This window comes from Dipteris shenzhenensis, chromosome 8 (genome assembly GCF_047967505.1).
Source record: "Dipteris shenzhenensis isolate YYH24624 ecotype China chromosome 8, Dip_SZ_1.0, whole genome shotgun sequence".
Lineage (NCBI taxonomy): Eukaryota > Viridiplantae > Streptophyta > Polypodiopsida > Gleicheniales > Dipteridaceae > Dipteris > Dipteris shenzhenensis.
Genome location: NC_141603.1, coordinates 54,743,504 through 54,771,400, shown reverse-complemented (window position 1 = coordinate 54,771,400; position 27,897 = coordinate 54,743,504). Strand labels below are relative to the sequence as shown.

Genomic DNA, 27,897 nt, shown 5'->3' with positions numbered 1-27,897 from the left:
TAAATACCCATATGACATGTGGACTAAATAGCAACATTTGCTAAATAAGAAAAGAAACGAAAGAAAGACAACTAGAGACAAAGAGAGGAAGGTGAGGAAAATTGTAGATTGTAAGAGCTATTCAAAGACAAAAAGCAACCCGATATGATGAGCAAGCAAGATAACAATCAATAAACTTAGTTTGTTTTCTAAACGTTCACCTTTAATAAAATAATATTTTACAATTACTCTACCAAAAGCTAACGAATTATAACTCAATCATATTTGATCTTCATCATTGTAATTCCTCTGTAATTTCCACATTTTTAATTTTGGCAATAATCTATTGATAATAGAAATATTAGCTGATATTTCAAAAAGTATTATAAGAAATAGCAAAAAGACATATTTCAATGATTTTTTTCTTTCCATTAAAGAGGAAAATATTATATTAACAAAGGCAAATACAAAATATTGAGCTATAAAATTTACCTATTAACTTAGTAACTCTAATCTCCAGTTTTAGGATCGTATGGCCAAAAATGATTTTGCATATTTTGCTCTATAATTTGCATTGTAATTTATGTAGATGTGGTGGTACAATACATAGTTGATGTGTCTTGCTCTATATACCAATAGTGAATATAGGTGTTAGCTATAATTGAATATATGCATCACCTAGCAACTTATTGGTTTTTACTTAACACTAAAGGATGCACCAAAATATCTCACATAGCCCATGTTATGAATTCTACTTTAAAGTAGCTCAATAATACCAAAATATAAATGACTTCATACATCATCTTGCATTTATATCCATTACTTCAGTACAACTAGATTTTATGCCATCCAAAACCCATTGGATGAGGTTGGATGAGGTCGAAGACTATGTACAAGCATCCTCTAGCGGCAAACATTTGTGTCTTTAAGTTTCATGACAAAATATGGCTCAGAATTCTCAAAAATGTTTTACATCAAAATGCTTTGATAGAATTATTTAGATTTGATAAACCTCGTCGAGTTTAGGAGTGAGCTGATGTTTTTAGACACTTGACACTATTGCATGTCTATCTGTACATGGGTTTCTTTGGGTGGTTCTCTCTGGCGACCCATTTTTTCTTCCCTATTCTCACAGATTGCCTCCATGAGAGTCAGTATATATATATATATATTGCTAGTGTCTAATGGTTGCATCCAAGAGACAACTTGTAGAGCATAGTTGGCTGGTTATGGCATCAGTGATTGTTGGCAACGCCCATTGATCCAAGTCAATCCTCCAACATTCTAATGCAGATATGCTTTTACAGCCAGAAAAGCAAGTACATAGTCATTGCGGTGCTTTTGCAAACAAAGACGCAATGCAGTAACCCAACCTTTCTTAACTGCTCCAGTTGTAGTAGAATTTGGCTCTACATTTTTTTACCTGAATCACTGTAGCTCATGATAATAGAAATGTCCCACATCGGGTGACATTTCCCAGCAGTCGTTGAACTTTTTATACAACAAAAGTTATGTTACAGTGTTTGTCGTAAATCTAAAATATGAGTGCTCTTAGAAGGAGCCCCAACAAAATTACAAAACTGCTCGTGGCACATCCATCAGACTCTGAAAATTTAGGACCCTTTTGTTTTCCCTGCCAAGCCTAGTGGAAATATGCATTAAGCCATGGAAAGAAACTGAATTCCTGTGGATCTCTTCCCCTGATTTGATCCTGTAGTCAAAGAAACAAGAGCAACATGATTCGGATTGTCTACATCAGGTACATAGGTGTGCCAGGCAAGCCCCATGGGTTTGCAATCCTTCAGACCACTTTCAAGTGGAGGATATCTCTGCCTCCTCATCACTATGTTCCATGTATTTCTCTTGAACAGCTAAAGTCGTGTTCCTTGTCAAGGTAGCCAATGCCATTGTAAGCTGTACTATCCAATTAGACTCTCTCTCTCTCTCTCTCTCTCTCTCTCTCTCTCTCTCTCTCTGCCTTTGCAATGTTCGCTTATCTAGCCACAAATTGGTCCTGCTCCTGTATTCATATGGTGTACGTGCTTGTTTGAAAAATCTTGTTTGAGAATGCAGATGTTGAGAGAGAAAGAACAGACGTGAATTTACTTTTTTGATTTGGTAGGAGGATGAGTGCGCTTTTTGTGTGCAACTGATAAAGCCAGAAAAGAAAATGTCATCTGAATCACCGCAAAGAGAGAGAGAGAGAGAGAGAGAGAGAGAGAGGATAATTTAAGTGAATCTCTACCATCAATGGATGCATGTGTACACGCAAACCCCCCCCCCAAAAAAAAAAACACACACACACACACAAAGCAGATGGATATCTGTAGTAGTCCCAGTCTAAGGATCGTGAAGCAATCTTCATGAACTCATTCATGTCACCCTCAATGCCAGCAAAAATGTATCCATTGCATTTATCTATCAGCTTCACTATGTTTGCGACGCTTTCCTGGTCCTGCTAATTACATCCAATGTTTGAGCCTTATTTCAAAACTTGAGACTGGTGTATAATGAAGATTAAGCATTTCTCCTGCGCGAGCACATGAATTTGCAAAATATGGTGACCTGCCTGGATATTTAGTGTTGAAAAGCTAACCAAGGAGAAGTCCTCAACCAACTCACAGAGGTCCTTCGTCAGCTTCCTGAAGAAAATAGGATATATATAAACTCTGAATCCCTTCATATTTTCAGATACAAATTCAGATATAAACAGGATGTTCATCTTCAGACTTACCGATACTTCACAGCACGCGGATCTTTGTTGAGGTCAAATTGTAAATAGGAAAGATCTTGTACATCAGTGTAGAACTCAAGATTAAAATCTGCAAGAAAAATCCTAAAAGCTTGGAAATGCTGTAAACCTCTAAATGCAAGGTCTCAGAATACTGTCCTTGTGCAACACTAATAAATCAGACCATCAGAGGCATCAGCTTCCTAGAAGATAATTCACATAATATTTAGCATATGATGAAAATTCCTGAAGTATGAAATCTTAAGATTTTCATATTGAGATAATCCTAGTGTGACACTTCCATGTAATGGCAAGCCTTCTGTCCTCCTGGCAATCAACACAGCTGAAAGGCTGAGAGAAGCAGCAGCATCTAGTTTAAATACCGTACACTCATCTTAGAAATAACAACCAAGTCTGGTCTTCATATTCCCTTGGAATTCTGAAAGCATAAATATGGTTCTCTGGAATCTGTCCTGCTTAGAGAGGACATAACCAGCACGAGTGCCTTCTACATTTGCTTGGCATTAAGCCATAGCGATGGTTCATACAATGCAAATTGCCCCCTCTCGACCCCCCAGCCCCTGCCTCTGGGTCACCCTAAGGCCCAAATATTGCATGTCAAGATAGGCCGTTATAGGGCGATTGTGATCTGACTCGCTGCACACCTATGATCCTGGATGGGGCTAGCTTGTGGGGCCATATGGAAAAACATAGAGGGCCATTGACAGCACAAGGGGCAGCCATGGGCCTAAGCCAAGCATTGAGCCACCCAGGTCATTTGTTGCCTTCAGAGTCTTTCGTGAGAGTCAAATATATCAAGTCCTTTTCCACTCTGGCAATGTAACGAATATATTGTAAGGGAGGTTTCTCCTTCAAGGGGAAGCATGCCTACTTCAGCCGGCAGCATTGGGTATGTGATTTATACTCTATCTTATTTATAAGTCCCGACTCCTCACTTGTCACAGAATTGTATTTTACTCCAAGAAAAAGAGAGATACTTTATTTTAACTCTGGTCAAAGAAAGTTGGCCTTGGTCAAGTCAACAAGAAAATTTCTGTTTTTATTCATTTGCTTGGTGGGGATGCCCACAGAGGACCAGGATTGGTCAAGAGAACAAAAATGCATGCATTGACTAATGAAATAATTGGTCATTTGTTTAGTTTTGTGGCAAGGCTCTCGAGAGTAGTAAGTTCCCCATGTTTTCAGGGAAAAGTGGCCTTAAGGAGCAACCAGCTTTTGGAGGGACTTTTGCACCAGAAACGCGGTTATTTTAGGTGGAACGACCAGCTTTGAGAAAAGCCTTCTCTGTTAGCAAAGTGACACTACTTTGTCCAGGATTTCTATAAAAGCTAAAGTGAGCTTCTATGCCTATTTATAGAGGGGCCCTCATGCTCTCGAGTCATTCTAAGTTAAGTCAGTCTTGCTCCCTCGTGAGCCCACTCTTGTAACCAATCTTTTCTTCCAGTAATAAATACTAAGGGCCCTAGTGTGGCACTCATTCTTCTCTTCCAAAAGCTTCATGAGATAAGTGTGCTATGTTTTATGTCTTCTGTTTATGAATTGTTTTACATTGGTATCAGAGCATGGTGTTCATCTACTCTCTAGGAGATGACAATCCAAAGCATATCATATTGTGGCACCCTCAAGCAAGGCGCCTATGCATGGATCTTTTCATCAGAGCAAAGTTGATGATTTCCCAGCTGAAGGGATAAGTTGATGCTGACTTTATGCCCACGGTTCATGTGTTGATTGGATGACTACCTGTGGGGGATCTTTATCCAGCCCAGAAGCAGCCTGTCTTGGGGCACACTACCATGGAATATAAGGAGCCATCTCAGCGTGACCAAAAACGTGGGACGAATAAGACTTCTTGGGCAATGTTGAGGGCAGCAACTGATGATTGGTTACGTGCAGCAAAGAGTGGCAGCACTTCAGCATGGTGGCCTATCTGTGGAACAAGACTATTGTGCAGACTTTGGCACAGCCCTCTTGTAAGTTTCACGCTCAGTCCCCATTGAGTGAGAAGTCAACGTCAAGGGTCAGAAAGAGGGAGTGGCCTAGTCTAGCCCTTGGTGCTTTGTTGTGATTGGAGAAAGGAGTGGCTTGCCGTACAAGCCAGCTTCCACCCCAAAAATCAGCCTTTTTCTTGATGATCCTGCCCCATAACTTTGGCAAGTTTACTTGCAGCAAGCATCCACTTTATTGACTGAGACCATACAATCAAGAGCTGAACATAGAATTGAAGGGAAACCACATCAAGATCAGATTCTGGTTTTTCAGAACAACAAACGTTCATCTGTCATGGTCCATTCAAGAGATCACGAGAGCTTGAGTAGTAGGCAACTGAGTTCAGCCAATCGGAGTACTCAAGTATGTGAAGACCTCGAAGAAGCAAGAGCTAGAGGAGTTGAAGAAGGACCTCTGATTTCAGAATCTCTTTGTAGCCGGCCACATGGAGGAAGTGTCCAAGCATGTGTCTACCACTTCCCATTGAAAGAAAAGCCGAAGATGTTCCTCAGGTCCATCACCTTCTTCTTCAAAAGAATCACCCAAAAAGTGTTATAGATCTCAACATACAGGTAGAAGCAAGAAACACAGAAGAAGATCGCGGCGTCCCAGTTCATCTTCATCAAGCACCAGCTCATCTTCATCATCATCTTCTTCATCTAGGCCTTCTCGCCGAAGAAAAAGAAGAAGTAAGAAGCGTTCCAAGAACAAAGGCAAGAAGTTTACTGGAGGTAAATCCGTCCGATTTATTTCCCATGATAGAGCTTACAACCATACAAATCAAGTATTGCAATTCATACGGCAATTTGATGTCGCTTTTGGCACAGAGAAATTTCAGGAACCATCCAAGCTAAGGATGGTGAGTCAGCATCTCACAAGCACAGCTAGTCCTGGTGGAGTGCACATCTAGTAGATGGTTCTGCTCCTAAGAAATGGAAGAATTTCAAGAAGTCATTTTATGAGCAGTTTCTTCCGAATTAGTTTTGTTGAAGTTTACATTGCCTAGGAGATCTATGCATGGCCAGGAGAGACAATCAACATCTATAATCAGAAACTATGGGATGCATACTTACAAATCACCCCATTCCAAGAAGGTCCATAGAGGGTAATGCTCTGAAACTATCGAGTAGGACTACCCAATACAAAACTTCAGAATCTCATTCACTTTGCATCGGTAGCATATGCAAGGCCCACCATCCTTCCAGAAAGTAAAAGGAGGATCGGAAAAGAGAAATTATGTACCACCTCGGATTGAAAGGAGGCCGTTCCAGCCTAAGAAGATGAAGGGGAACCAAAATCCCTACAGTGTTTCCGATGCAGGAAAGAGGGGCATATGGCTGCCCAATGCCCCAAAAAGCCCATGGGCTTCATGGAATAGAAAAAAGCCACAGGTTCTGCCAAAGGCTTTGGCGGGAGGGGCCCCTGATGTACTAGAGAGTGGCTGATCCAGAGGCAAAGAGCTTTCCTTATCTTGGGGTAAAGTAAGAGATCTGAATGTTTTGATATTGTTTGATCCAATTGCTACAGATAACTTCATTTCCAAGGACCTAGCCTTGACGCTAGGGATTAAAATAGAAGAGTAAGAGCAGACGCTGAGCAGATATTCCAAGGAGATTCTATTCAGTTACATCCATCATTGGGAAGCTCAAGATTCACATCTAGGATTATGTGGATCAAGAAGATTTCTATATCTCTCCATTAAAGGATCACGATATAGTCCTAGGAATTCCCTGGTTCCACAGGAAAGAAGTACAACTTTTGATGCCCAACAGGATCCTTGTAATAATTCATAGAAACAAGGAGCACAAGATTATTGCCAAAAGAAAAGGCGAGACTATTCCTGTTGTATCAAATGCTTCAGTTGCAAAATCAAAAAAGTATGATCTTTATAAGAGATACGAAAAATGATGCAAATTTTAAATTGAGCCCACCGGACAAAGAAAATTTTCAGATTTCAGAGTATTTCAAGGATTGCTTCTCAGAGACAATTCTAGGAGAATTACCGCCCGTGGGTCCAGAGGATCACACCATGGAGCTCGTAACTAGGAGTGAACCTCCAAACCGGCCACCTTACATAGTGAGTGCAGCTCAAAGGGAAGAAATTATAATCCAGGTGCAAGATTTACTTTCAAAAGGGCTCATTAGACCCACTTCTTTACCTTTTTGTTCACCTATGCTGCTAGTTCAGAAAAAGATGGGTCATTTCACATGTGTGTAGATTACAGAGCTCTTAATTAAATAACCATCAAAATTTGTTTCCCATTCCACACATAGATGATGTGCTGGATAAGTTAGAGGAAGCCTCAATATTCAGCAAGATAGATCTAAAAAATGGGTACCATTAATACAAATACATTCCCAAGACATACAGTTATGGCAGATTAGGGCAACAGTTTGTGGCCTGAGTTCCAGCACTGGTGGGAAGCATACCTGCTGTCCGCGTAGTGTCGTTCATGACTACACATTTTGTATCTATTTTTTGCCTATCTTTTGAACATGATTATCAAGTTATTGGTTGCCATATCTTGCTGTCTATTCCAGATGAGTGTGGTTTACATTTATATGTACATGTGTACATCCCGAGTAGGGTCTAGAGTTCTCAAGACTCAACTTTTTGCTGTGTATTCTAGCATGGTACTATAAGCTCTGACTTAAGCTAGAAGTACATGTTCGGATATTATTGCGACATAAAGGGGAAGTAAGGCCCTTCTTGGGTTTTGATTTTGCAACTCCTCAAGAGGAACAATGGACCCCAAATTTGTTTGACCTTCTTAAAAGGCCCAAATGATGCATATGTTTGGGGATTGATTGGATCAGAAAACCCAAGCTCTTTGGATCAAGCATAATCTGAAGGCTGCCTCTAAGATCGCCTTCCCCATGGCCAAACCAAGCCGTTGATGCCTAGTAGCAATGATTCATTTGGATGGCACTTTGTAACATTACTCATGGCCAGTGAATCAATGCTCTAGTAGGCTAGGAGTGTTCAGCTTTGACCTTGATGCATTGGCCTCACAAGGTGGGCCTGGAGCTAGTGATGCCATTGGCAAGATGCCACATGGATTTGGATTACTCCTCCAAACCCTCTATAAAATCCATATTCAGAAATCATCACACAAGTCTTGAAGCATCAAAACACCTTATTTGCCACCCGTACATCTTCTCCATGAGCTGGATGATAGTCAATTGGAACGTACATGGGTTTCATGACCAGCAGCCGCAGTGTCTGATCTTTCGTCAGAAGTTGTAGCGTACCCTTGCTGGGTGGTCAGTGGACATTCTGATGCCACAAGAGCATATGTTCTTGCCCTTAGATATAAGGCTTGACGTACCCAACTCCTTACAGGTGATCACGTGAGATATGATCCAAGGGAGCAATGAAGTCTGCATATTTGTGGAACATGCCGGGAAATTTTTTACAAGGAACAGTGTTGGAAATAAAGTAATATTTAAGGCCGTGGCCAATGTAATAATTAGTTAGAAAGGTTAGGGGCACTTTTTCCTTATCTAAAGTTTTTCCCCTAATAGTTAGTGGTTGAATTTAGGTGAGTGTTTCTAAACTTGGTTTCACTTGCACTAGGGTTTCGTCATGTTGACAACCCTTGTACTCTTTCTTTCTTCATTCTTGCACCTTAAGATCTCGTTTTTCTTCACAATTTCTCGCTCCACTCTCAATCCTCCATCCATTTCTCACATTTGTATCAGAGCAGGTTCCCTCTTGCTCTTCCAGCCTGTCCCCACCTCCACGCTCCATTCCAAGCTCATTCCAAGCTCGGGAGCACGATTCTATCACACAGAAGTAGGCTGGTCAACCTGTTTCTCAGCTCCTATTTCTGCTGTTTTCTGCCTGGTTGAACCCTTTTGAAGGTGTTTGCACAGTGTTTGAGCTCTTTTCAGCCTGTTGAGTCCCTATTGCTGATTCCTAGGCAACTTCAACATGATGGAGTCATGTATAGAAAAAAGAGGTGGAAGGAAAGGTAGCATTCACTCTCTTGCGAGAGCTTCCTAGGGTGCTTTCATTTTTCAGTCACAAGCACAGATTATTTGATTAAAGATGCTTGCCATAGTTGCTTCTATTTTCTTGGTCACTTAACAAATGTTTGATGCCCATCCATGCAAGGATTGCCAAATTTTATACGGATATACCTTTGTAAGACTAGAATAAGTCCAATCATACAAATTTAGATTTTTTGTTGTTCTAAAGACCAAAAATCTACACAGAAATTTTATACGGTAATTGCATTTTGGATAGAGGCAATAAATATTTGAATTGCCCTTGGGACATCTAGTTCTAAATACTGTCCGGTTATTATTTCTGGTTTTGAGCCTCACAGTCATACTCGATCTGCTAGTATTAGGATTCCAAATGCATTCTATGCAGAGGAGAAGTTATCATGGGCACTATGCAGGTTTGGAATTCGTACTTGTAGGATGGTTTGCGTTCTCCTCACACCAGCAGCAACTCTCTCCCATGTTAGTGTTTTTTATCACTGTGTTGCCAAGACCAAGAGAAAGGATAGTTACATAGAAGATTGTCATCTGTCAACATGTGGTAGTCTTGCAAAGGGAAAGGCCCTCAGATGCCTAGGTCCATGACCTCCTAAGGGCTCACCAACAAACTCTTATGAAGAGTAGAGCTGAGATTTTGAGCTGTGCCAGGTGACTGTGTCCTATTATGGGTCTATTTCCAAGTGTTTCCAGGCTGCTACAGGAAATTGCGATCTGTTTCCAGGCTTCCCAAGGAAATTGCGATCTGTTTCCAGGCTTCCCAAGGAAATTGCGATTTGTTTCCAGGCTGTCCAAGCTGTGCAAGGAAGATTGCGATTTGATTTCTGGAGACTTCCGAGTGTTGTTGCTGATGTTGGTAACTTTCCAAGCGTGGGTGTTCGCTTCTAAGCTGCTTTTGGGACTGTGCCAAAGTAGAACCAGCTTATCTCCATAGGATCTAGGGTTTTCCAGCCAGGGTGACCTTTCTTCTGTGGATACCGGGTAGAAGAAGGCTTGTCTTTGCTTGCTTTTGTCGTTCCTTGATTGGTTGCTGGCTAGTTATTGCGTTTGGGTTTCTTTCCTCACCAAGAAAGATTGATTTATGTTGTTGGGCAGTGCCCAAGGAGGCTATAGATTGAGGCAACCCGTTGGGAAGTGCTTTGTCGATTGAGTGCACCAGAGTTCAACTGTTGAGGGCTTTGTCTTGCAGTTGTTCAGTTGTGTTTGGCTGGTTGGGCACTTGGTTGTGTGATTGCAAGTGTGGCTCAGAAAATGGATGCTATTGGGATCTTTGTTGCATGCTTTGGTTGGCCAAGGATACAAGAATGTCAGGTGATTGGATGCCGTTCACTGTTTGAAGTTGAGCAAGGAATTACAGGGTGGGCTAGACAGGGAGTCTGCGAGCATTGGTTTGCCTATGGTGGAGCTTCCCAAAGACCTTTGTAATCAGCCGCTTGGCTTCAAATGAATGTTTAAAAAATACCGCAAGAAGCGCCAACGTTTGGGGCCAATCGGTGTCCTTGTTTCTGAGTAGGAGCGCTCTAGCTCCCCTGTGATTTGTTCTGTGGTGCATATTTATTTGTCAATTTACTGTGTATGCTGTAATTAAGTGGATCCTACCACCCTTTACATTGTTGAGGCTGGTTTCAGTGGTTCCATTGCCGGGATTCACCTAACTTCTTCAAGAGGGGAGCATGTGGTTGGCTTGGTGCAAGTCCAGCAGACTAGGTGAAGAAGACAGCATACTATTCAGTAAATATGTCACACGGGGAGAGATCTATAAGCCTTACTGAGGAGGAGGAAGAGCAGATGTCTCAGTCTCTTGGTGGTGACCAAGGTGCAGGAGAGGAGACCCGGCATGTTGCAGAGCATCAGGATGATCGGACGGATGAGGAGGATGTGGAACTATTCAAGGCACAGATGCAGAGTTTCATGAGTGCTTTCACGTAGTTAAACAGGATCCTCGCTTCCAGAAGATGATGAACTCAGATGTGCAGCCAAAGAAAAGGAAGCCTGATGATGGGGATAGGGGCGTTGAAGCTAACAAGAGACCACATGTCAGCTTTCAGGATCAGCCCTCTCAAATCCCCTATGGTCAACAGCAGTCTAATGCAATTTCGGCGCCGACTCAAGGTAATAATTTTCAGTCCATGGTTTCCGGACAGCAAGGAGTTTTGGCAAACCCAGTGCAGCCAGGTTATTTTGGTGGCGGTTCAGTGTTTCAGGCTATGGTCAGCCCACAAGCCCAATTTTCGAGCATGCCTACTAGTCAAACAGTTGGGCTTCAACCTAGTTTACAGCCCATGGGACAGAATATGATGTATGCAAATGTTGGAGCTGCCCCAAGGATGTAAACAAGTATGCCTAATGCAGCAACAGGTAACCTTGCTTTGGGAAATATGCAAAATTTGGGTGCTAGTCTGAATAGTACAGCTTTTCCTAATGCTGGTAGCGTGGGGGATAGAGTGAGTGCTGCTGTCCCTTTTGCCCAAGCACCTGTTTATGACAATTTGGCACCTCAAGGGAAGTTGAAGGACTTTAAAGAGGCAGGCGCAGCCGTGAAATTTGAGACATTCAGCGGGGTGCAAGACAAACTTAAGGCCTTGACCTTTTTGCAGCAGTTTGATGCAGCCTACACAGGAGGGAACTTCACAGAGTCATCCAAAGTACGCCGGGCTCCAAGTTTTCTAAAGGGGAACACACTTCAGTGGTGGACCACTATGCTTATGCAAAACACCGCACCAAACACGTGGATAGGTTTCAAATAGGTGTTTTCAGCTGCCTGTCCTCCGGGCTGTACCAAGTGACTACATCCTGTTCTAGGTCTGTTTCCAGGTGTTTCCAGGCTGCTACAGGAAATTGTGATCTGCTTCCAGGCTGTCCACGCTATCCCAAGGAAATTGCGATTTGTTTCTGGGCTGCCCAAGCTGTGCAGGGAAGATTGCAATTTGATTTCTGGATAATTCCGGGTGTTGTTGCTGATTTTGGTAACTTTCCAAGCATGGGTGTTCGCTTCTAAGCTGCTTTTGGGGCTCTGCCAGAGCAAAATCAGCTTATCTCCGCAGGATCTAGGGTTTTCCAGCCAGGTGACTTTTCTTCTGTGGACACCGAGTAGAAGAAGGCTTGTCTTTGCCTGCTTTTGCCGTTCCCTAATCTAGTTATTGTGTTTGGGTTTCTTTCCTCGCGAAGAAAGGTTGATTTGTGCTGTTGGGCAGTGGCCAGGGAGGCTATAGATTGAGGCAACCCGTTGGGAAGTGCTTTGTCGATTGATTGCACGGTGCACCAGAGTTCAGTTGTCGAGGGCTTTTTCTTGCAATTGTTCAACCGTGTTTGGTTGGTTGGGCACTTGGTTGTGTGATTGCAGGTGTGGCTCAGACAGTGGATGCTATTGGGGTCTCGATGCCTTCCTTAGCTCTTATGGTGGTTGTTGTCAAAGCTTGGCAAAGCTTCACGAACTCATTATAGAGGGTTCCCCCTATTATGCAAGATGGATCAATAGGCAACCAATTATATGGATTGGATGACTTGATAGATCTCCTAGTGCCTCAAGATGTATGCAGTGATTTAGATGGGAGACAGGTCATGCTTCATCTGTAGGTTCTTGGATGGTTTTCAAGGACCTTCTTGAAGAACACAGACATCAATTCACAAGTCACCTCAGAGAAGATGTAGGAGGATTGCTCATGGTTATCTTCACGTCCTCATGAGGAGAAGACTTGACTCCAAGGTTAATAGGAGTGGTAAAAAGACTAAGTGCCATGTGGCATGATTCCATGCAAGTTTCTACATGGTTATTCATAGCAGCTATGTCTCGACCTTTTGAGTTACTGTGAAGCTTCGTTATTGTCAATGTGGAGCTCCTCCATGAGAGTTGGGGGTCTTGACTATTGGCAGCTACGAGGAGGTCACTAGGAGCTGAGGCGCGACATACTTGCTGCAATTAGGTGTCTTGGGAGACTAGTCCATGGTCATATTTGCCACTTTAGGGAAGGTCAACAGCTTTGGTGAGCCTAGAAGAGGTAGCCAAGTCCCAACTGCAAGCTCGCCTATCAGGCTGAGTGGGGGGGCCAATGGGGGAGGCTCTGATTCCCTCCTCCATTAAACATATGAGGGTGTCACATATGGATTTTGTATGCAGCGCTGCATGTACAACAACAATACAGATAAGCGAGTACACGTCTATTGTGCACAATCTTTGTTTTGAGTATTGGAAACAATTCTCGACACTTGGACAACTTCCCCAGTTGCCTATGCAACTAGCTATGTCCATTGAGTGTAATTGTAGCGCCCAGCTAATTGTGATGGCCTAAAAGGGGTATTCAATTTTACTCTATTATCCAAGCACTTTGCCAATGTACAAGATTGACAAGGAAGAACTATCGTTTTTTATTTCTATTTTTTTGAATTTTAGCTATTTAGAACAAGATTCTTAAGCAGAGGTATGAGGAAACCAAGCTTTTTCAGTGTCCACAACAAGAGATACCAACTTACTGACCTAGTTTGCCATAACTTTCGATCAGGTCAATTTTCGATAAGACATTGATGTGAGGAAGCTCTAAATGTAGCATTGTTGTTAAAGAAAGCAGTAGTGCACTGAGATACTTTCCAGCATCACTGCAAAGGTGAGCATCCACCAGGTGTACTGCAGCTAGCTGCATAAGCCATATTTGTTAGATAATCCAATGCCATTGTAAATCAACCTCAAATGCCTTTCATAGAGAAGTATAGCTTACCCGGTAATCCCATTTTGAGCTCATCTCTGTTATGATATTTTTAGCATTTGAATGTAATGTGAACAGCTCGACCTGGCCAGGAAAGTCAAAGAGTACATAGTGATCTGCATCAACCGTCAATTGAAATACGTCAATTCCTTTCTACACCAATAAATGAGACCTGAGAATGCAGATGCAATGCAGTAAGAAGTCATCACAGGAACATGGCACACATGCAAAACATTATGCAAGCATTGGGGACTAGCATGCATTGAATATCTGACCTTTCAAATGACAAGTAACAAACTATAAATCAAGGCTCAATAAGTACTACATTCTTTCCTCTAAGAATTGCGCAGTTATGAGTCCTCAGGAGCTCTGCATAAAAATCTTAACAAGGGTTACCAATCAATGGACATTGAAAAAGAAAGAAGACTTCACAGATCAGATATTCTAACTAAGAAAACTCAACCTCACAGGCTTCATCTGTTTTTGACTTGCTCTCCAAACCAGATCTACACGCTTCCACATAGAAAATCTTCCAGCACATCGAAAGCTTCTGGTTATTGTGGATACCAGTACCACCTATAGTGCAATTCTTTGTAATTACCTAAAACACAAGTGTATGTTGTTTTTAGAATTGAAGCATTACACAATACCCCCACGGAGTTCACTTTACCGAAGGAGAAAGAGGGGGTTGAAGGCACTAGGCATTTAAAACAAGATGCAGAACGTTTCAAGTCAACCTCGAATATTTTGGGAAAAGCTATCTAACAAAGCAAAAAACTCAATGAGATAGCTTGAAAAAGACTAGCAGTCGACAATTTTCTGTGAAACTTCAGCGTTGCTCCTTTTTTATTTTGCTTTATATAATGATACTAAGACCTCGGAAACATTGATTCTGCCCAGTAATATCTGCATCCAGTGTCACAAGAAACGTTTCGAGATTTTGACAAGAGTTTCGTCTAGAAACGTGTAAAATTAGTGTATTTTATATAAATTATTTTATATAAATGATAAAAATAGTGTATTTTTTATCAATTATATTTCAGAAAACTTCCACGTTTCGCACGTTTTTTAGAAACGTTTCGGGCAGAAACGTTTCTACGGCCCGAAACGTGTTTTTTGGTTACACTGTCTACATCTTCTGCCTCTCCATCTACCTAAGCGAGATTGCGAAATGAAGGGCAGAAGGTCCCAGGATGAGGATCCCTATCAAGGACTATTGGCTGAATTGGCAAAAGCAAGAAAGAACTTCTTAGTGAAAGATCTCATTGGACAAAGTGCTTTCAAAGCTATTATGGGAAATCTAAAGCTAAGTATTTCTTTCATGATTATGAAGTTTGATTTATCTTTATTTAAAGATCTAACCCTTGTATTTTACAAGAAAAGAAGTGTGTTGTTTCCTTGATTGTTTTAGGAATCAAAAGCCATGCATATGTGGTCCTAAAGTATTCCTTGATGGGACAAGCTAGTTATTCCGAGTTATATTTCAGTTTTGGAGGATTCCAAGTTATTATACACGAGTGATATAGTCTCTATTATGGAACCAGTTTTTTGTGACGTATGTGGTCAAGGCTATGGACTAATTGTTTGATCTCATCAAACTTTTGTATACATAGTACCAGGACAAAAGAATCTTTGAGTTATTATATCCAATTTATGGGTTTGAGCAGCTTATGCCAAAGAGGAGAAGTGTTAGAGACTACTTGTATATAATTTATGAAGTGAAGAGTTAGATACATGACAGATTCAAGATCAAACCCTATTTGAGGGTAGTATGTTCAAAGTTGGCAAGTTGATAGTCATGCACCTGATTTTATGATCTTCAATTAGGGAATTGAGTTATGATAACTAGTCATGATAATCTGACCGAGTATTTCAGTTTCAAGTTATATTATCTCAGTTCCAGAGGAGTTTCAGTTATGATATTCAGTTTTGTTGTTTTCTTGTTATGGAGCATGAGATGCTCCAGTATCATCCCTCAATATGGCAGCATTTTATGGTCATTATTGACCCAGTATTTTCTTGAGGATTCTATTATTCAATAGTTTCCATTGGGATTTGTTTTATACAAGAACTCTTATGGTTTCTCATGGATTATTATGGCCAAAATGACACAGTTTTACAGTTCATCTGTCAGTTACATGTCCTTTTGGATAGTTTGAGAACCCTCCAAGTTTATGTCTGACCAGCACGGTAATTGTTTGGTAGGAAGATATTTTATGTATAAGGAAGCACCGGATCAGTGAATAGAATTGCAAATATTCTCCAATGCACAGTTCTTTCCAAAGGAACTTCCAAGTTGAGCTTTACAATACTTGAAAGAGAATCAGTATGGAGTTTATCACTTCATTCAAAAGATTTGAGTGGATTCTCAAAGAAAGAGGATATAGAAAGATTACAAGAAACAGTTTTATTAAGGCTAAGTATCTCTTTTATGTTGATAAAGTTTGCCTTATGAAGATCTAACCCTTGTACGGACATACAAGGAGAAAAGTGGACTGCTTTCTTGAATTTGTTTCAGGAAGACACCTCGCATGAATGAGAAGTGAATGAGTATGATATGCTTAAATATTGGCCATGTGATTTATGGCTTCATTTTTATTTGCATTTAAAGATGGAGTTGCAGCCAAAGAAGCCGAGGGGAATACAGAGCCCTTGGAAGAAGTAATCATTTCAAAACTATCTCCAATCCGGCTTGTGAAAGTCAAAGAAGAAGCACTCAACTCCAAGTGAAAGGGGCATGGAATTACCAAGAAAGGACATATAAGTACCGAATGGCAAACTTTTCTAATTGTATCTATAGACATTATGTTGCTTCTTAGAAACAGAGATGTCAAAAGCTTTGTCATTCTAAGGAATTTGGACCAAGAATATTGATATGATTGAGAATGGCACTAGATCGAAAGGACTCAGGTGGGTTGATCATAGCAAGAGGATTATCGCATTGCAGTGGCATGGAAAATGCCTGGATGGAATAATCAATTCCAAAATCAGAAAGAAAGGCCTATGGCTGACCAGTGCTCTTAAAGAGCAGGAAATGCCAAGAAAAAGAAGGGTCTATGGCTGCCCAGTGCTCTTAAAGAGCAAGAAATGCCAAAGAAAAGCAAGAATCTCCATGCGGATTCCGGAAAGCAAGTGTTTTATATGCTGAAGAGGGGCATCTGGCTGCCTAGTACCCTGGAAGGCCAAACGGCCAAAAGGAGCAGAGAATGCCACGAGACTTCTAAGTCAATGATCGGAAGTTACCAGATTCCAAGATCCACTTTAGAGGAAGAGATGGAGGAGACCCTCCAACAAGAACAGACTGTGTACCACACGAAGGAGAGAAGCACCCGGAGGCAAGTTTATCTGCGGGCATCTTGCCACGTACCAAAATATTAGGTAATTGATGCCAAGAGAGGAGGTATCCCCAAGTTTTACAGCTGTATCAAGAAGCTTTTCAATTGAGGACAACTGATTGGAGGCGAGGGGATGTCACCAATTGCTATTTGTCCCAAGAAATAAAGAAGAGTCTTTATCGGATTGACTATGGTCAAAGAAAACTGACTTAGGTTCACTAGAATAAGTTTTATTGCTTTTACTTTTGCTTTGCATTGGTAAAAGAGAACTGTGGGGACGCCCACAAGGGACTAGGATTAGTCCAAGAACTAGGAATGCATGCACCTCTAATGGGTTAAAGTGTTGGAACTTGTTTGTACAATGTGTAGGATCTAAGAGAGTGCAAAAAGAACCCAAGAGTGGGGAGAAAAGCACAAAAGCAGGTCCCACCAAGCCTAAAAGCATGGACCAAGGGGGCGCCTCTTTAAAAGGAGGGCCCACGAGATTAAAAAAGGCACATTTAAAAAGAAAGGCTAAAAAGCTTGGTTTTTTATGTAAGAGTAGCTTTTAGAAAGCAAGCCCTAGCTTTTTGCTAGGCCTAGAGTAGCTTTTAGAAAGCAAGCCCTAGCTTTTTGCTAGGCCTAGTTTATAAAAGAAAGGCCTCAAGACCTCCCAGATTCATTCAAGTTGTACTCAGCTTCATGCTCTTTTCAGAGCCAGTTGTACAAAGTAATTTCTATTGAAATAAAGGCCTTCGGGGGGGTCCAGCCCTTATTTCTGGGCCCTAGTGTTGCGCGTGCTGTGTCTCCTTTACCAACCCTGTTCAGCCCTATCCTAGGGCCTTTACCAACCGTGCATGCTGGCCTCTGCAGCAGCGCACGTGGCTGCCCTTCTGCCAATCCTTACAGGCTGTCCTTCCTGGCCACATGGCAGCTTTCTCTTCTTCTCCATGATAAGCTCATATTGCAGCTTTCTTCTCTCCCCAAGGCTTCTCTCACAGGACCTTGACCCTACTATTTCAACACATGATGGCCTGGTGTTCTTCTTTAATTATGAAAGGAAATAAAACATGCAAGAATCAAATGAATGCATTGCAACTTTGCATGAATTTACAGTGGAATTGTCATTCCTTCAAAGTACATCATTCCTAATTTTTCGGATTTCCTACTGACTAAAATAATCACAAAAAAGTGGAAAGTGGCCCCTCAGAAAAACAACATCCATAATTGCATAAAAAGCCAATTTATATGGCATACCTTTTTCAAACGGTTCAAGCTTGGACTTCAACCAATCTATGTTTTTTTCCAAATAGTCCATGCAGTAGACAAGGCCTACGCCAAGAAAAAGAATATACATTACATGTTATTCCTCAATTTTAGAAAAAAGAAAGAAAATGTCATTTAACCATATTTTTAACATTATCATTACAAAAAGAAAATCTAATGTTTGCTTGTTGGATGTTATAAATTTAAGTTAACCTTTACAATTATTGTGACCAGTTACAAGCAAATAAAATGCAATGAAGCAGGGTTTTCAAAAGACAAGTAATTAGCATAAGGAATGTTATAGAATCTAACAGCATTAGCTCTGAAACCATGTTAGACATTAATGTAAATGAGCCTTGCTTGAAAGGTCATGCCCAAACCACAATATGCGGCTTAGGGACGACCCCCACAATGCCTTGTCAGAACCGTCTCAGCTCCTTTGTGATCTGCCCACCGGATGAGCTCTTCACATAAGCTGAAGGCTGCTGGATCTGCTGGCTGCCCTGGTACTCCCTTCTCTAGTGCTTACATGTGCACTTCTGAAGGCTGGACTACTGCTGCTCATTCTGTCCTGAACTGATGCCTTCCTCAACCTCTTGTAGTGCTTGAGTATGCACTCCTAAAGAGCTGAGCTGAGGCTCTTATGGCTAAGAAACACTTACTACAAGACAGAGAGTCAATGCCATTGGTTCTTTCCCATGATCAGCTGCTGTCAAGCCCAAATTACAAAATACTTCTTCAGGACCCTCTAGAGGTGTATGCCTCCTAAATCATTTCTACCTATTAATCATGTGTCCTATTGCAATTGATTAACACTTGGCCCTCCAAGCTTGAGGCTTGTTCTATCAGTCCCCACAGTTGTCTACTCATTCCCATGGTCAATAAAGCCTCCCAGCCTCCAGGCCTATTTCTTAACCCATCGCTCCAAACATTGCATATAGCATGGCAAGACAGTTGCTCACAAACTTCACCAAGGAGCATAGAATACCGTTTTGGACACTCATCCCATGCTTTGGCAGGAGGCAGAATGTAATGGCTTCACCACAAGCGCAGAAAGAGAGAGCAGAAGGTAAGCAGGTAACACACTCACTAATGAATCATCTGCAGATTGCCAACCTGGGTATAATGGCTGGCTGCAGAGATAGTACAATGTCTGTTCATTCATCACATTCATTCTTGGAAGGACGAATTCCAGCAGCAACAGATCATCATCACAAAGGTTGTGGTGAGCTCCAAAACTATAAAAATAGCTGCATAGAAAGAATATCCAAATCCAGGCTATAGAAGAAAAAGAGCTGCCTTTAGTCATTTATTCAGCAAAGCAATAAGTCAGACGGGTAAAGAATGAGATCTTGCGTTGACCATGAATAACTTTACCGAACACTGGCACAGTATGCAAGCAATGAAATGATGCCCCTAAAAGACAAAAGAGCGAAGTTTAAATTCATAAAACTGATCTGTCCGTCTCTAGACTTATCCAAAGCTTCATTACTGACAGCTCGTGTGACATACCTCTGAGAAATCCCAAGGATCGTGACATTAGATATTTTAAAAGCCATGAAAATCACCACGTGCACAAATTTTGTATGAGAGAACTTCAAAACCGTCCTTTCCCAGGTTAGACAGCATTACCGCCATTTGGGCCTAGCCCATGCTCAATCATAACATCGTCCAACTTGATGAGCTCCTCAACATTGACAGCACATTCATATGGTAAGCTGTCATTCGCAGGGTCTAGATTTACAACTGCAACCTTTCTGCCATGACAATACGAGTCTGATCACAATCTCATCTCCCTTATCAAACCAAAAGTAAATTAACTTGTGGAGCAACATACTAGGGACCACCAATCATACTAGCAATATGATTAAGATTAACCCGCTTTCCCAGAATTGGTTTTCCCTAATCATGCAGATTATTAGGTGGAACCAAGAGGTCAGTACAAACCGGCCAATGAGCTGAAGAAAATGAGACATCCCATTGCAGTATGTTGTCTTTCCCGACCCCGGTGGACCTATTACAACCTGCCCAAAAACCATTTTATCTGCAAGAAATCCAAAACGCAATTCCTACATAAGATGATCATAGTATGATCACATCGCCCAGAACACAATATATGTAACTGCCAGAATAAGAAAGTCGCCATAAGACAATCAGAGTATAGTAAACCAATGACTGTTGAAAAGTCATTTGTCTCATACCGTTTCCAAACAAGCTTTGATTGCCTGGTAAAGATTTGCATGCATACTCTTAAGACTCTTATCTCAAGGTATATAAAAGGAGTGACTAGTTGAAAATGTATTCTGATATCCTATATACCTGACATAAATAACCGCAAAAAATTGACAAATAAAAGAGACATCCGAATTAACAACTTGTACCGTCAATTCGTGCTAGAATCTAAGAATTTACAAAAATATCACCTTTTCACTGTGTGTGTGGAAAGAGACACAGAGAGAGACACAGGAGGGGGCGTAGATGTCTTTTAAAATGAGGTAAAAGAGGGTTATGAGGTCAAGAGTGTTTTAAAGTTAGGACCATTTGATGGTCAAATACGTTTTCATCTAGATAGGGTTGGGCAATGAATCAAATGCAATCTTCAGGTTGTGCATTTACTTCTGTGATAGACACCATCACATTCGTTGTTGTGAAAATTGACTTGGATGGGCCTTCATGCGAACAAATCATTGTAGCCAATGGACCAAGTCCTTAGGATTGACCCACAATAGGGAGCTAATTTAAGAATTAGTGAATATGAAATTCACTTGGTGCACATATTTAACATAGTCGAGTCTTTGGAGCTCTCCTTTGTTGCTGGAAGGAAAAAAAGCGTTGTCTCGATTGATCCAAGCGTATGTTGCGAAGAAAATTTTTTTTAATGCCTTGGTTGTCATTCATTAGGTGTATTTGACTTTACAATCCTTGCGGTTGTTCTTGAGGGTAGGCTACGTGAGTCTTTATGAGCAGCCTTCAAACGTCAAGTTTCAGAGCTCGGATATGGGCAAAAAGGTAATGGAAGTATTTACGTTTTGTTGATTCAACATAGTAATGAATAGTTACCATATACAGTGTCTATATTTTGTAGGTTACTAGTGTTCTGCAATTTACAAATTTGAATGCACCTTTGGTGGAATATCAATGCGAAGCTTGTGGTAGCTTTTGAGTTACACATGACCCGTTTAAGCCTTTCTATTTCAATTGTGCAAGTGTTCAGCAAATATCTCCCATACCATCATTGAAGGGACGAGTTCTTTTACGAGATGGCCCACAAGTTGATATACAAGTGCTCATTTGGATGTAGAGGAGGTGGCAAGGGTGATTGTCTCCTGGATAAGAACTTGATGTGAAGAGAGTGGGAGAGAGGTAAGGAGTCTCACTTGCAGCTTTCTCACATACACAATGGGAAAATACACACAAAGGTGGAGGCTGAAAACAGTTTTCCTCTTCTTAGTTGTGAAAGCCAAAAGAACTCTCTCCTAGTACAAAAGGAATAGATGAACCCTATATGTGGGTCTCAAACCAAACTCAGCTAACCTAGGTGGCATACTAACTGAGCCACTAACTAGAGTACATAAAGATAGCTATCATCCAGCTATTATTCATGGGCGGTGTACCAACCGCATCTACAGCTAACAAGTCGGTGACATAAATGCACAACGGTCACCCTGGCATATCACGAGTGGAGCTCGATATCTTAACACTCCCCCTCGAGCTCAATCCTAATTTCTGCACACCAAGGAGGTCTCTGAACTTGCGCAGCTTCTCTGCACCCAATGCCTTCGTGAATATATCAACTACCTGATCCTCTGTGCTGACATAAACTAGATCAATAAAACCTACTAGAACCTTCTCCCTCACATAGTGATAATGCACCTCAATGTGCTTTGTTCTAGCATGATAGGATGGGTTATTTGCCAAGTGTATGCTGCTCATGTTGTCACAATAGACTGATGCATATCATAAAGTAGCTTATGCAACCAAGCTACCTCACATGCAGCCATTGCTGCACCCCTGTACTCAGCCTCTGTGCTCGACAAGGCAACTGTAGGTTGTTTCTTGCTACTCCAAGTGATTGCAGCACTCCCAAAAGAGAACACATATCCACTGGTAGATCGTCTATCAGAAATACTACCAGCCCAATCAGCATAAGTGTATCCATGCAACTGTATCTGAATCCCAGTCTCATAGATTAGTCCATACTGTAATGTGGACCTCACATACCTCAGTATGCATCTAACCGCATCCAAATGCGATTTCCTTAGAGCCTGCATAAACTGACTTACCAACCCAACAGCATAGCTCAAATCTGGCCTGGTAATAGTCATATAAATCAAACTTCCTACTATGCGTCTGTACATAGTAGGGTCTTCCAGAAGCTCACCTGCATCTGCGCTCAGCTTCACATTCTACTCCAAAGGAACTGAAATAGGCTTACAGCCTGTCATCCCATATTTGGACAGCATGTCCAATCCATACTGCCTCTGCAAGAGCCATATCCCACTTGTGGATCTAATCATCTCAATGCCCAAGAAGTAACGCAGCTCTCCCAAATCCTTCATCTCAAACTTCTGCTTCTATAGCATTTTCACATGAAGGATATCTTCATCACTATCACCTGTGATGATCAAATCATCAACATAAATGACAAGCAGCATAATACCTTTCTCTGTTTTTCTCACATAAAGTGAGAAATCTATCATGGAAATCTGAAAGCCAATAGTGACAAGATATTGTCCTATCGTGTCAAACCATGCTCTGGGTGCTTGCTTTAAGCCATACAAGGCTTTCTTCAACCTACAAACAAACTCAGGATGAACAGCATGCACATAACCTGGTGGCTGCTCCATATAGACCTCTTCTTGCAAATCACCATGCAAGAAGGCATTCTTTACATCCATCTGATGTAAAGACCATCCCTTTGATGCAGCCATAGCATTGATTGCTCTTATGGTTGCCATCCTTGCAATCGGACTGAATGTTTCTTCATAATCAATGCCATATGTCTGTGCATACCCCTTGACAACTAATCTTGCCTTGTATCTACTCATAGAACCATCTACATTGTTCTTTACCTTATAGACCCACTTGCAGCCAATTGCATTCTTGTCTTTAGGCATAGGCACCAATTCCCATGTTGCATTTACTTCCAAGGCATCCATTTCTTCATCCATGGCTTTCTCCCATTTTTCTTTTCCCATGGCTTGCTCAAAAGAAGTGGGTTCTGGTTCTTGTATCACTTTGACCATCTAGGCATAGTGAATGGCTATAAATCCATCATATTTCAGCCTATCCATAGGATACTTAACTCTGGTAGACCTGCGCATAATAGGCTCACTACCAGGTGCTCTCAAAACATCCCTTGTCTTCCTTACTCCAAGTGTAACAATAGAAGGAATACCCAACTCATCATCTATTCTGAGCCACTGGATTCACCATCCACATAAGAGTGACCTGCATTCACATCAACCATGGGCTGATCTACTTTCTCTTTTCCCTTTCGTGTGATACTTGCATACCACTATCTGCATTGCTTTGAGGAGATTCTCTTGATCTCAATCTGCCTGTCCAGGGCGAAGTATGTGAACCATTGCTAGAGGACACTATAGATCTACTAATATTTTGTGATTGCTGCTGTGAATTCTGTGCATCATTACCACTTTGTGCATCTACATCATCAATCACATTTACTGGTTTATACCAGCTGCTCATCTCATCAAAAACAACATCTTTGGTCACTGTATACTTACGAGTAGAAGGGTTATAGCATCTATACCCTTTCTGTTGCAGAGAATAACTAATAAAGATGCACTTCTCAGCTTTTGGATCCAACTTGGATCTCAACTCATTTGGCACATGAACGTAGGCAATGCAACCAAAAACTTTCAAATGAGAAATATCTGGTTTCCTACCAGTAAACCTCTCCTCTGGCGTCATGCGATGTATTGCTACAGTGGGAGTCCTATTCATTATGTAGATTACTGTAGCAACTGCTTCAGCCCAATAATAATCTGGCAGGTCTTTTTTGTTAAGCATGGCACGAGATACCTTTCCAATATGCCTGTTTTTCCTTTCTGCAAGTCCATTTTGCTGTGGGGTATGACTACATGAATATTGCTGCTTTATGCCATGCTCCTACAGGAACCTTGCAAACTCATTTGAGAGGTACTCTCCCCCTCCATCTAACCTTAGGCATTTTATTTGCAGGCATGTTTCTTTCTCAACCATGGCTTTAAAAGCTTTGAAATGCCCAAACACTTCACTTTTCTTTTTCATAAAATACACCCAAACTTTTCTGCTGTAATCATCAATAAAAGTGACAAAATAATGACAGCCTCTAATAGATGCAGCTTTAGTAGTCCACACATCAGAGTGGATTAATTCCAATGGCCTCTTACTCTCTTGAACATGTCTAGGAAATGGTTTCCTTGCTTGTTTTCCAAATTGACAAGCTTCACATACCTTATGCATTATTGCAACCTTGAACTTAGGCAATCCTGCAACAATATTTTGGGCCTGCATTAATTTAAGTCGCTGTACATTAACATGACCAATGCGTTTATGCCAGATATCAATATCTGCAACTACAAGTGCATCTAGTGAGGGGTGTGTAACCAGTCCCATGTGCAAACATTGCTACACTCAATTCAGGCATGTCCGCATTCAACATAAACATCTTGCCCTTCTTCTTCCCTTTTGCTATCAAGCGACCTTTATTTTTCATATCCTCAACAAAGCATCCATGAGGATTAAATCTGACCTAGAAGCCCTGCTCAACCATTTGACCAATAGAAACCAGGTTCTTGGTGATATTCGGAACATGAAATACATCAGACAGGTATTTCTTTTTCCCATCTTGCATAGACAAAGGAATTTTACCAATCTGCACAATAGGATGTGCAGTATCATCACCAGTCTCCACAAATCCTGGTCTTTCCATTTTTCTTGCATCCTGCATCCATTCTGCATGACCTGTCATGTGGTTTGATGCACCTGAGTCAACATACCACACATCATTGCTTTCTTCTGCACTTGTCACAGAATTGATCATGTGCTGCACCATAAACAAATGCTCATTTCTGTCATCACCCTCTCTACTAGAGGATGCATAATTGCCTTTCTACAATTTTCCATTCATGATGTCATTCTGCTTTTTGTAGCAGTCTTTAGCCATATGACCCATTTTACCACAGTAGTAGCATTCAACATTGCTGTTTGCATTTTGGCCTCTTTGCCATCCACCACGTCCTCTTTGGCTCCCCCTGCCTCTAAAGTTACCACGTCCTCCATAGGACTGGTTTTCTTGAATTTGCTGCATATTCTAATTTTTGCCACGGCCTCCAGATCGGCCTGCTAAACCTCTGCCTCTACCTCTTCCAGCATTTGAGTAGAAGATAGCTTCTTTTGAAGTTCCTCCTGAAGAAGATGCACCACCATTTCTCTGCTCTTCAGAAATTAGAAGAGCAATCAACTCCCCAAAATCAAGAAAATTCTCACGGACGGTAATGGATGTCCGGAACTGTGCATGATCCTTTCCTAAACCATTCAAGGTCACAGAAACTAAATCATCATCTTCCATTGGTGACCCAATAGAAGCAAGTGCATCTGCAATCTTCTTCACCTTCATGTGGTAGTCATTGATGCTCATATTTTCTCTCTACACATTATGCAACTCCTGCTTGTGTATTTGTGTATTTGTGCTATACATTTTTGTCAAAGTATCCCACGCCTCCTTCGGCGTGCTTGCATCCTGAATATGCACAATCATAGAATCTGAAATACTGATAGACAGCCAGTACATAACTTTTCTGGCTCTCTCATGCCATCCTTTAAATGCCTGCAACTCCTGTTGATTGGAAACATTAGGAATAACTGGTTCTTGTTCAACTCCAGTAATGAACTCCCAATAGCCTTTTCCCTTAAGGAAATTCATCATTCTAAACTTCCATGTTGGGAAGTTATTCTTGTCAAGCTTTTCAGTGACAATCTGTGAAAGAGCATCAGACGCCATTACAAAACACTGCAAAAATATTCTGTCACTGCAAAAAACACAACTTCTGCCTCTCAAGGGCAAATCTACAAAACTGACAAAAGTGGTATTTGACCATACAGTCACTTCCTAGTGATGATTATGCATTAACAGGCAATAAGAACGATTCCGTCACTTCCAATATCTCTGTGCATAGGCATACGATGCAATTTTCTGCAGCAACTTTTCATCGACCTGTAGAACAGTGTCGCACAGCAAAAACAGGGCACCTTTTTGAGTGCCTGCGGAAAACTTCTACCACTAAAACGGGCCCCGAAATGGCCTTGAATCAACAAAGTAATGTCACCTCAGGCTTTGCCCCTTCCTGCAACATATACTACCCTCTGGCCGCACCGTGAAGGGCGTCCCAATCTGAGACAGTGCACTCTTGCACTTTCCAGCTGTGCTACCTGCAGTGATTTGCTCCCAAACTTGAAAAAGGAAAGCAACACTGATCCTCTAACCAAGACACCGTGAATTTGGTTTGCTTTCTTGAGCTCCTTACCAAAAACCAAGCTCTAATACCATGTGAAGAGAGTGGGAGAGAGGTAAGGAGTCTCACTTGCAGCTTTCTCACATACACAATGGGGGAATACACACAAAGGTGGAGGCTAAAAATAGTTTTCCTCTTCTTAGTTGTGAAAGCCAAAAGAACTCTCTCCTAGTACAAAAGAAATAGATGAACCCTATATGTGGGTCCCAAACCAAACTCAGCTAGCCTAGGTGGCATACTAACTGAGCCACTAACTAGAGTACATAAAGATAGCTGTCATCCAGCTATTATTCATGGGCGGTGTACCAACCACATCTACAGCTAACAAGTCAGTGACATAAATGCACAATGGTCACCCTGGCATATCATGAGTAGAGCTCGATATCTCAACACTTGATTCATTCCTTTTCCCACCCTGGTGACCTTCTTGGGCTTGGTCTGTAGGGGCTGGGGCGCCTCACAAAATTGAGACATGGGAGTCATGTCCTTACTTGCCTCTCTTTTGCCTAGGGCCTTTGCTTGCATCATTGTGATGACCTTCAAGGGCACTGCTGGTACTTGACCTTGTTCAATTGATGGTAGTGCTCTTGAGCAGGGTGGTTGGAGTCACTAGCCTCCTTAGGGGACAATCCTTGAATAAATTCTCCACTCCATATCCAGCACACAAGGGCATGGGAACTATTGTGGGTGAGACCACAGGGGTGAGATCACTGTATCGACAGTCCTTTAAAAAGTGCGGCCCTTGGTATTTAAAGCATGATAGAGGAGGGTTTGTTGCACACTTATACGAGAATTCTCTTGCTCTGTGTGGACCTTGACATGTATAGCATTGGATTGGGGGCCTTTGTGACAAGGAATTCATGTCTCTTGCCCTCAAGGCCATGGGCGTTATCTGATATACTGGGACATGCTTATCCTCATGTAAAAGGTAGTGACTTATGATTCCACTTCCTTCCTCATTAGGATGATAGTTGGGATGTCTGTGATTGTGCTCAAGATCTACCCAATCATTATGTAGTCCTTCTACCAATACTTGGTTGACTGGAGTTATACGAGGTTGGGGTAGTTGCAGACCTAGTATGGGTGGTGGTAATGGAGCATGTTGTGCCCTATATTGTCCTGGATTAGCTAGAGGGGCTCCTTGTACATTCAACAGGTTGGGTGGGGCATCAGGGCTAGTTGGGGCCTCAGTTGGTAGATCCGTTGGGGAAGGACCTTCATAAATCGGCACTAAGAGGTGTCAAGGTTCCCCCATCTATAGTAGTGTCCACAATAGAGGGCTTGCCTTGCTCTGAGGTAGGGGCACTCATTTGAGGGGCAATTGCCATCGCATACCCCACACCAAACATTGTCTCTTCTTGGAATAAGTGGGGCTT

The 27,897-nt window shown here is 41.6% G+C and overlaps 1 protein-coding gene across 3 annotated transcripts; it reads right to left on the bottom strand.

Annotated features, from left to right (window-relative positions):
* Positions 1–899: 899 nt before the first annotated feature.
* On the bottom strand, positions 900–20,578 carry QQT1 (P-loop containing nucleoside triphosphate hydrolases superfamily protein). Of its 3 annotated transcripts, none has more exons than XM_087378022.1 (10): positions 20,204–20,349; positions 19,950–20,046; positions 19,635–19,759; positions 17,994–18,068; positions 13,435–13,538; positions 13,197–13,353; positions 2,714–2,801; positions 2,549–2,621; positions 2,313–2,434; positions 900–1,867 (listed from the first exon to the last, which is right to left on the bottom strand). In XM_087378022.1, exons 2-10 carry the CDS (start codon positions 20,039–20,041, stop codon positions 1,792–1,794), a joined length of 912 nt encoding a protein of 303 aa, XP_087234148.1. In that variant the 5' UTR covers positions 20,042–20,046; positions 20,204–20,349; the 3' UTR covers positions 900–1,791. The 3 variants fall into 3 exon arrangements, with proteins under 3 accessions (XP_087234148.1, XP_087234147.1, XP_087234146.1); XM_087378021.1 differs by lacking the exon at positions 20,204–20,349 and adding an exon at positions 20,426–20,578 and having other exon boundaries at positions 912–1,858; positions 2,304–2,434; XM_087378020.1 differs by having other exon boundaries at positions 912–1,858; positions 2,304–2,434.
* Positions 20,579–27,897: the final 7,319 nt, after the last annotated feature.